Source organism: Gopherus evgoodei, chromosome 7 (assembly GCF_007399415.2).
Source record: "Gopherus evgoodei ecotype Sinaloan lineage chromosome 7, rGopEvg1_v1.p, whole genome shotgun sequence".
NCBI lineage: Eukaryota > Metazoa > Chordata > Testudines > Testudinidae > Gopherus > Gopherus evgoodei.
Genome location: NC_044328.1, coordinates 93,952,415 through 93,963,135, shown reverse-complemented (window position 1 = coordinate 93,963,135; position 10,721 = coordinate 93,952,415). Strand labels below are relative to the sequence as shown.

Here is a 10,721-nt window from a genome sequence, read left to right as displayed (position 1 = left end):
CTAGTCAATGTGGTGCCATACAGTATAAAATAAGTGAGACACCAGAGAAAGCTCTCTTCAGAGGACTACGCTTGAAGGTATATTTCTCCAGCAACTATTGGATTTAGAAAGTTGCACTTGAGGCATCAGCGTTTCAAAATTTGGGCCTATATTTGTATCCCTTATAGTGTTTCTGGAAACTAAGCACGTTTTAACTATTTCTTTGGCTTCTAGTGGAAGTGATGCAGCATCCATCCAGACTAGAGCTACCATGAGTGAAGATGGGAAAAGCTTTTTATTAAATGGCTCAAAGGTATTTATCCATAGAATGATGAATAGAAATAAATATTTCAAGTATGAGTTTCATAGGAAGAATTCCTATGTCATGAAGCATTGTTGTTCATCTTGTTCTCCCAAATGAGAACTTAACTTGGCAGCTTCCTTTGAATTCTGAGGATCCCAAGCTAGTAAAGAACAGTGTCAAAAAGACAGTTCATTCAGTCTTAAGACCAAAAGAAATTGCTACCTAGAGAATAACCTTTTGCTAATCCTCGATAAAAAGGGTTAAGGAGGTCTCTCTCTATGAACATGCTTTTCTTCTCTGCATTTCCCCATCTTATTTCCTGCTTTATTCTGAGAGTCTGCCCCTCCCTGTGTGCACTCAGGTGAGGAGGAAACCTGAAATCTCCCCCCCTCCCCCCCAGGTCTTTCCTCTCTGCCCAAGGTTTTGTTGAATACTTTGAAGGAAATATTAACACTGACTTAGAAGGAGAGCTGGTCAGGCCACTTTTTTGACTAAATTATGTATGCTGTTTCATCAAAGCCAAAACTTAGTGAGACACGTTAGTTTTGATGTATGAACATTTTGGTGGTCAGGGCACTGGGCTGGCATGTGGAAGACTCAGGTTGAACTCCCTGTTCTGCCTGATTCAGAACAGTTTTTCATCCCAGATCATTCTGAAACAAATGGAGCAGGGCCTTGAACCTAGTATCACAGTTTCAGGGTTAGCTTTACCTTTGACATTCCACCCTTTTAGCCCCCTTGAGGGCATTCACTTCACATTTCAGGCTTCCTATCCATCACCTCTCTTGGGTGGAGGTGATGTCTCCCACTCCAGACCAGATGTTTAAGCTTGGACTCCTTTTGCACTTCACTGTGCTTTTCCCCAGCAGTCCAGACTGGAGTCAAATACCTGTGATTTATTCTCCCTTCACAGGGTACTACAGTGTACACTAGTTACCAACTAGTCTTCACAAAGCAAAGTATGCTTGTTCCTAGGGCAAAAGCATTAGAAAACGTATTACCAAAAAAAAAAGTCATCCTCTGGTCAGCTCTTCTTGGAAGTATAACTTTGCCGTAGTCGCAAAGCCAGTGCAAGAGCAGAGATTAAAACTTGATGGAATGAGTCAGTTAGTCCTGGCTGAGACAGCATCTGTTATGAAATAATAAAGCATTGTATCTATCACAGCACAGCTAACCTACTTTTTTTCTTTTCCCCACCTCCTCTCCCAGATCTGGATATCCAACGGTGGCCTGGCAGACGTTTTCACTGTGTTTGCAAGGACTGAGATTGTTGATAACGATGGTGCAAAAAAAGACAAAATTACTGCCCTCATTGTAGAGCGAGCCTTCGGTGGAGTCACTAATGGGAAGCCAGAAGATAAACTGGGTATTCGAGGATCTAATAGTAAGAAGCATTTAAATTCAGTTTTTTCATAGAAGTGTGTTTCAAAATTCATGTATTATCAGAATCCATAAGCAAATCCATTTTGGTTGGATAATACACTATATTCCAATTGGATTGTGGAGGTTTTGGTTCCTATTTCTTAAACATCGATCTCAGTTTTATGCAGAGACAGCTCAAATTGCACTTTCACAAATATAAAAATCCATGTTAAGTAATTACCTTCTCATCTGCTAATTATCATCCATTTCCAAACATCTCATCTTGCCATGGAAATTCCCCTTTATGTGCTGCACTGAGAAGATTCAGTAATAAGCAGCATTACTATGATACACAGCAGCTGGTTTCTTCGTTATATTTATTGGTAGATCTTATTCTTCACCATCAGTCATTCAGTTGTCTGTATTCTTTCAGTCTTTCTTCCAGTTCCAGACAAGACTGTAGTTCTCCCCAGTTGTGCTGTACAAGTTAGTGATATTATTATTTGTACTTTTCATAAATTAAAATGCCAACTCCCATCTTTCTCCCCGTTAACTTATTTGGCAAAGTGTATTTAATTGTTGCGTTGCATTGGGAAAAATCCAACTCCTAGTACAGAAAGAGTAAGTTAAATTCTGAATGTTGCTATATCTTTTAACAGTATTTCTCAAAAGTTTATGAAATAATTGAATGCAATTTTTATTTCAGCCTGTGAAGTACATTTTGAAAACACAAAAGTACCTGTAGAGAATGTAATTGGAGAAGTAGGAGGAGGATTTAAGGTGAGTTGTGAAGAATAATTATCATTATCTTTAAACCTACCACAAAGATGTCTTTGAGGAAGAGAATTTGTTGTTTGGTGCCAGATTTAGCCCTGCTCTAAAAGGACAAACATATATTTGTTAATCTCTGATCGCTAAATGTGAAAAAGATTGGAGGATGGAATTACTCTCTTTATCTTTTGTATGCAGTCAGTTTCGTATGTCATGTTCTCTGTTTCATAGGCATTCCTTTTCTTAAGCACCGCAGTAGTGCATGTAACAGAGCAGCTTCTGTTCCTGGGGTTTCGTTAGATGGTACTTCACTTTTTTCATCCAAGATAACTAAAACTCTTCATTTGGAAAGAAAATTGTTAGTAAATTCAACAACTTTCACTTTACCCATCCTGGGGTGGGCAATACAGAGCAGATGATAATAGCATTGGAGAAAGTTGAACAACCTTGGCTATCTCCCCTCATGTGAATTTGCACCTGTGAGTGAAGCTGTAAATGGCTCTTTGAAATTTGCCTGTCCCCATCCCTACTCTTGCAGCCAACCTGCCATAGGCAGAGCTCACATGCAGAAGGATGTAAGTTCAGGACAGCAGCCCACAGGCACAGAACTGTATTTTGTATTACTTTGATGCTTAGCATTGCTGCAAAAGTGTACTGATCCAGACCTTTGGAGTTGCCAGTGGAGACTTCCCTGCTCTAAGCATCATGTAACTGTCAACTGAGTAGAGAACAAGGAGAGTGAGGAAATGCCACAAAAACACAAATTAGGATGATGGAAGGAGGAGAAAAATATATAAAAGGGAAAAGGAGGAGGTTGAAGGTGGGGAGAGCAAAAGAGGATAGTAGGAAGTTCCAGAGGACATAAGGGGGCTACCCATTAGCTAATCACAAAAAGATGCTACTCAAATGAAAAGCAACGAACCACTACTAAGATACTCAAACATGAACTGAGTGTAAACACTAAACTAAGGGGCGGGGGCAGGAGGGATAGCTCAGTGGTTTGAGTATTGGCCTGCTAAACCCAAGGTTGTGAGTTCAGTCCTTTCAAGTTCCCTTCCAGTTCTGGGAGATAGGTATGTCTCCAATTATTATTTATGTCAGCATGAATTGGGTTTATTTAGTTTGGAAAAGAAAAGACTGAGGGGACATGATAGCAGTTTTCAGGTATCTAAAAGGGTGTCATCAGGAGGAGGGAGAACTTGTTCACCTTAGCCTCTAATGATAGAACAAGAAGCAATGGGCTTACACTGCAGCAAGGGAGATTTAGGTTGGACATTAGGAAAATGTTCCTAACTGTCAGGATAGTTAAACACTGGAATAAATTGCCTAGGGAGGTTGTGGAATCTCCATTTCTGTAGATATTTAAGAGTAGGTTAGATAAATGTCTATCAGGGATGGTCTAGGCAGTATTTGGTCCTGCCATGAGGGCAGGGGACTGGACTCGATGACCTCTCGAGGTCCCTTCCAGTACTAGAGTCTATGAATCTGATACAGGCTGCTTCCTTTCTTAATGTTTAAAGGAAGAAGCCTTTCTATAGAAGAGGAAAGGTTAGAATCAGAATCAGTTCATGAATTTTGATAAATGGGATGTGATCAGTGATGAGAGCTATAAGGTTTAAGCTCCAGTGAAAGTAATCTTGTTATATTTGTAGTTAGTGTTTAAATGAAACCCATCTGGGGAGAAATAAAGATGCTAGATGTCAACAGAAAAATTCTTGGCGAAAAGGTAGAAATATTGCGTGAGATTTCATGGGATAATCAATAAAGCAAATGGGAAAGTGAATATATGAAGTAGCCTATACCCAAGGGCTGCACTTCATAACAACCAGCCAAAAATATGTCAAGAGTCTGTAAATCATGTGGATTAACAAAGTGTGAAGAGTGAAAAAGGTTAAATGAGGCCAAGCAGGGAGTAATTTCAGGTACAAGAGAACAGCAAAGACTGAAAATGAAGTTGTTTTGAAGGAATGGGGTGGAAAGCACAAGGACAGGTAGAGAATGAGAAGATTGTAAAAGAGATTAAAGTAAGTCAGACATTTAAGTACATAAGGAGCATAAAACCAATAAAGGAAACAGGAGGGATTCTGAAGAGATAGTAAGGGTAATTTATTTAGAGAGGACAGATACCACCAAAGTAATGGAATTCTTGTACTTAGTTTATAAAGGAGTTAAGAGTTCAGATGCCAGAAAGTGAGACAGTTTAAGGGGAACAGAAGAAATGCTGAAGGAAATTGATTGTGCTGGAACAGGTGATCAAGAAATTAGAACTTTTGAGGGACTGAAAAACAAACGTCAACCTCATAATAAAATTGTTTGTTGTTTTTAAATTACACTTGAAATGAAGGTTGAATATGAGATTGATATCCTGAACAAAGGCTAACAGTCATCTATATTTAAAAAGATATTTAGGAATGTCTGATAAAGTACAAACCTTAGTTTCATTTCAGTGGGGAAAGTACTGTAAACATTGATCACGAACTGAACAGACAAGTGAAAAATAATGGATTGTCTGCATAATTTGCATGGACTACCATGGAAATATTAAATAAAGCCTGATGTAAGTAAATGCATTGCTTACCTGCCTTGTTAAATATATGTCTAGGGCAGTGAATTTGTCACAGAAAACTTTCAAGCATTGCCGATGAGTTTTGGTAAACCTTATTTAAAGTTTTGTAACTTATCCTGAACTTCTTTAGCAAAATATTCCTTCCTCTTGTGTTTATGAAGCAGAAAGTCATGACATTCTCAAACTGTCCTTTTTGTCAAGTAACATCAACTTGTCAGATTTCTGAACTGAATGTAATTGTCACATAAAACAATATTTAGCCTACATTTAAGTATTAGCTGTAAAAACAAATGATGTTCTTTGAATGCTTGCACATGTCCATTTCACTGTAGGTGTATATGCACCTAATGCACAGTTATCAGAACTTTATCCCTCAGCAGTACTCATCCGGGCAGCTCGAGCACTCTGTCTCCACATGCCACTGTGTGCTGGTGTAAGAGGGTGGAACCACTCCGACCTTGCTCAGTTTTAAGTCCTGCCGCATGTGCGTTTAACCTGTGCTGGTTAGTGACCCACACCCGGCCTGCCTGAAGTGTTTGGGGGAATCCCACATCAGTGACAGGTGTCACATTTTGTCAGATTTAAGTCCTGATCAAAAAAAATAGAGCAATGAGGCTCAGATGTTTGCTCATGGAGGCAGCACTTCCCTCCCTTCTCCATCATCCACACAGTTTGCACCACAAGTATGTCAGCCTTGGCACAGAGTGTGCCAGAGATGTCTGCAGCTCCTCAGTCCCATTTACTGGTACTGAAGAAAAGACTTAAACCCTCCTCAAGCTCAGTATCTAGCTTGGGGTTGTTGGTGCCAGAGCCTAGTAGAGGCAGACACTCTTTGGAGCACCCTTCAGCACAGAAGGAATTGTTTCCTCTGGAGCCTGTGCTAGGTCCATTAAGGATGTCTCCTGAAAGGCCTCTGTGGCAGAGCCATCAGTCATTGCTGCCCCCAGCCATCCTGGAGGCCTATGCAGCTGAAAGGGACCTGCTTAACCTCTTAGTATGGTATCCCCGTTGGTACAAGAAGGTTTACAGTCTGTAGTCGTGCCAGTGGTGCCTATCTCCGTGTCAGGAACTCACGGTACCATTACCTCCCAGGCAGCCACAACGGCTGGTACAGTTGAAGGGCAAGCCTCCAACGATATCCCTAGTACCACCATCCCTTCGCTTGGGGTATCTATCTCCGATGCCAACTGGTTCTGCCTCCCTCTCCCCTTCTCTCCTCCTACACCCCCCCCCAATTTTGGATGTTTCGCATTCTTCCCCTTCAGACTCAGAGGCGCATCCCTCTGTCATCCAAAACAGAGAACATACGCTCCATCAGAGACTTGAGGACCGTGGGTCATGCAACAGTCACAGCACTGGCCTTTTCCTCCTCCAAAGGGGTAATGGCCCCATCAAAGTTGGGTCCCAGGCCCATGTTAGTGGCTGACCATGAGGCATCCCTCCTCCTGCTAGGACCTTCCTGCAACGTCTCATTTTTCATCATTGAAACGGCTTGGGTGGCATCAGCATCAGACATCATTTTCTGGGCACTGTACCAAGAACAGTGCCAGCCAGCCAGAAGTCACTCAGGCGGCTTCCCCACCATAAGTATTGGAGCAACCTCCACCTCAGAATCCTGTGGTGTCCTCTTTCTCATTGCCAGATGAATCGCTTGCTGCCTCAATAGCCTCACCACCTCCAGAGAACCATGGGGCTTATCAAAATCTGTTGAGAAGGGTGGCCTCTGTTCCTGACATTCAGGCAGAGAGGGTGAAAGCTCCCACAAGTTGGTGGACATTCTGGTATTGCCAGCCCTGACAGCTTGCCTTTGCCAGTTTAATGAAGCCATGATGGAGCAAATCAAGGTGCTCTGGCAGTTACCATCCTCCTTAGCTCCCACAGCAAAGTGAGCTGAAAGGAGGTACTTCGTCCCCAGTAAGGGATATGAAATTTGTACTCGCCTTCTTCCAGATTCCTTGGTGATGGTGGCTGCTAATGTTGTTCAGTGTATCTGCTGTCCTGTCTGCATTCAATGCACAGGGGCGCCTAGATAATCAAGAGAAATCAATTCTAACACCAGTACAGAGAAGAGAGTTTGTTGGAGCAGCCTTAGACTCCAAAATCCAGGTTCAAAGCACTGCAGGGCCTGGTGGTGTGACTGAAAGCCTATGCTCTCATCACAACCCACCGCTGCCTCAGCCTGCTGGGTCACATGGAAGCGTGTGCCCATGTGATTCAACACACCAGACTGCATCTCAGAAAGCTGCTGGCATCAAAGTATGCCCCAAGTTGTTGTCATTTGAACAAGGTGGTTCGAGTGTCAGTTTTTTATTTTTGGACCCTCTGAAAGTCTTTGGGGAAGGAGGTCCCCTTATCTCTCTGCTACCAACCCTCACTTTAATCAGCCCCCGGGTTTGGGGGTTCATATTGGGTCCCTGCGGACTTAGGGGCTCTGGTTGTCTCAGGGTCTAACGGCTCATATAAACATTAGGGAGTTAAGAGCTACACAACTAGCCTGTTCATCTTTCCACCCGCATGTAGTAGGAAAGAACTTCATAATTCGAACAGGTAACTTGGTGACTGTTTTGCATAAGACAGGGGGGAGTGCAGTCAGCCCAGTTGTGCCAGGAGGCAATTCACTTTTGGGACTTTCGCATAACCAGTTCAGTTAATCTCAGGGCTGCTTTCCTTTCTAGGAAGCAGGACACATTTGTGGATTGTCTGAGCAGGATCTTCTCCAATACCACAAGTGGTCTTTACTCCTAGACATCTTGCTCCATCTTTTAGTTCTGGAGGACTCCTCAAGTGGACCTGTTTGCAACAAAGTGCAACAGAAAATGCCACTAATTTTGTTCTCGGGGAGGTCTCAACCGAGGCTCATTGACGGATGCTTTTCTGCTACCTTGGAATGATCCCCTCCTGTATGCCTTCCCTCCAGTTCCCTTGCTGCCCAGAGTCTTGCTTAAAGTCAAGCAAGACCATGCTTGTCTCATCCTCATAGCACCAGATTGGCCTCCAACAGCACTGGCACTTGACCCTACTGAGTTTCTCCTGCTGGATCCAGATGTGATTTCTCAGGACCATAGCTACCTGCTCCCTCCAAACCTATGAGACCACCACCTAACAGTCCTGTTCTAGGGATGTCCAGGAAGTGTTTCAGAATAGTAGTAACCCTAAACTAGAGGCACTTACCTGACTAAATGGAAGTGCTTCTCCATTTAGTCCCAGCAGAAAGACATCCCAAAAACATGCACCCTTGGACCTCATACTAGACTGCCTTCTATACCTAAAACATCAGTTTTTGTTGACTAGCTCTGTATCTCAGTCTTCCATACCTTGATGGATAGTAGATCCCTTTTCTCCAACGCCATCATTACCAGATTCCTAAAGGCTTGATCACATTGTAACCACATGTGCAAGATCCTATCCCTCCTTGGGGTCTGAACTTTGTCCTAGCAAAGTTAATGGGACTGCCATTTGAAGCTCTTGCAGCTTGCTCTCCGCTCCACTGATCTATGAAAGTAGAGTTTGTAGTTGCCACTATCTCAACCAGAAGGGTGGGCAAGTTGAGAGCACTAATGTTAGAGCATCCCTATATGGTTTTCTATAAAATTCATCTCCCTCTCAACCAAGATTTCTCATTAAGGTAGCGTCTGATTTTCATGCTGCTGATATTCCTGAAACCCTCTGCACATAGAGAAGAGGAGAACCTTCACTCATTGGCTATGAGAAGGGGTTTAGCTTTCTGCTTGGAGTATACAAAGTCCTTTAGATCCTCCACACAGTTACTGTGGTTGTAGACAAGACTAAGGACCAACCAATTTCCACTCAGTGTCTCATCCTGGATCTCTCTCTGCATTCATTTATCACTTGTCTAATATAGCTCTGCCAGCTAGAGTTTTGGCTCCTGGTGCCAGTGCCTATTAGAGATTTGTAAAGCAGTGACTTACTCATAGGTCAGAAGGGACCAATATGATCATCTAGTCTGACCTCCTGCACAAGGCAGGCCACAGAACCCTACCCATCCACTTTTATAACAACCCCTAACCCAGGACTGAGTTATTGAAATCCTCAAAACTGGTTTGAAGACCTCAAACTGCAGAGAATCCACCAGCAAGCGACCCATGCCCCATGCTGCAGAGGAAGGCGAAAAACCTCCAGGGCCCCTGCCAATCCGCCCTGGAGGAAAATTCCTTCCTGACCCCAAATATGGCGATCAGCTAAACCCTGAGCATGTGGGCAAGACTCACCCGCCAGCACCCAAGAAGGAATTCTCTGCAGTAAAGAAGGAATTCTCTGCAGTAAAGAAGGAATTCTCTGGTCATCAGTTAACCCTTTTGCTTCTCATTATACTATTTGCCAGTTTGGGGCAGGTTGTCCTTCAGTCACTGTTCAGGTAGTCTCTAAGCCCACCCCCATATTTGTCTGCTTGTGAGTCCCCTACAATGGAATGGATATGTGCCAGCACCCGAAGCATAAATGGTTGCCTATCTTTCTGTAACTGTTCTCCAATGTGTTGCACATATCCATTCCATAATCCACCCTTTCCATCTCTGATGGAGTCTGTCTATTACGAAGGAACCATGCTCTCTCGATGACCTAATTAAACCACCTCCAATGAACTGAGGTAGCTATGTCAGTGGAAGAGTGTCTCTAACTGAAATAGCGCTACCCACACTGGCATGTCTGTCCGTGTCATTTATGTCACTCAGGTTTTTTCACACCCTTGAGCAACATCAGTTATACTGACAAAAGTGCTAGTCTAGACAGGCCGTCAGTCCACGGCAGGTTAGTGTAGGGTAGATTCGCACCCCAACTTGCTGCAAACTTAATGTTTGAATGTAGAAGTCCAAAGAAATACATTAAAGCATTTTCAGAGGGACTTTTCTGCAAAACTGCAGGATTATCATCCCTGTAGGCTAAATGTTTCAATTTTAGTGCAATAATGAAATCTGGAGAAATGGAAACATGAAGTTAAAATCCAGACCACCTTATTCCTGGATATATTTAGTGTAGCCTTCAGAATCCTAAAATTGTAATGGTTTCAGCTTGATGAGATGTGACTTTTACTTACTTTGTTTGCCAAGCACAAATGTTCTTCTTCGAGAGGTGTCCCTGTGGATGCTCCACTGTAGGTGTCAGTGCGCCCCTGCGCCATTGTTCAGAGATTTTTACAACGGTACCCGTATCAGCTGCGCATGCACAGAGCCTGCCTCACATACCCGTCTTGGTTAATAGTGCGCATGCATGGCCGAGCTCCTCAGTTCTTTCTCTACCAGCCCTGGCTGGAGTCGGACCTACAGCAGACTCATTAAAACTTTTTCTCTTACCCATTCTACATCCTTTTTTCCCTTAGTTTAGCACTCTAGTTACTAGATAAGTTCATCCCTTTAAAAATAAATAAATAAACTAAAAACATTCGTTCCAGCTTTTTCCCCTCAGCCTCCAGCTGATGCTAATATGCCGGGCTCCCCAGGATTTAAGCCGTGTGCTACCTGCAGGGACGCCATCCCTGTCTTGGTGGGTCTCTTCGAGAGTATAAGATGTTTGGGGGAGTCCCACATTCCTCAAAACTGTGCCTATTGTTCCAAATTAAAATCCAGGGTACGTAAAGACAGAGAACTCTGACTGAAAATTATTCTTATGCAAAAGTCTCTTGGACCTGCTTCTGACCTAGGTATGGGCTTCTCAGTGAACTGCAGCCCTCCCACCTCCAAAAAGGACAAGACCCAAAAAAAAAAAAAAAAGTAAACCTGCCTC

General features: G+C 43.1%; 1 protein-coding gene across 5 annotated transcripts in view; it reads left to right on the top strand.

Annotated features, from left to right (window-relative positions):
- The window catches only part of ACAD9 (acyl-CoA dehydrogenase family member 9), a 62,721-nt gene that overhangs the window by 21,575 nt on the left and 30,425 nt on the right, over positions 1-10,721 (top strand). For all 5 annotated transcript variants that reach the window (XM_030569777.1, XM_030569776.1, XM_030569779.1 and 2 more), the window contains 3 exons: positions 214-292; positions 1,493-1,667; positions 2,352-2,425. In XM_030569777.1, coding sequence (XP_030425637.1) covers positions 214-292; positions 1,493-1,667; positions 2,352-2,425 — 328 coding nt within the window. The remainder of the gene's footprint in view (positions 1-213; positions 293-1,492; positions 1,668-2,351; positions 2,426-10,721) is intronic.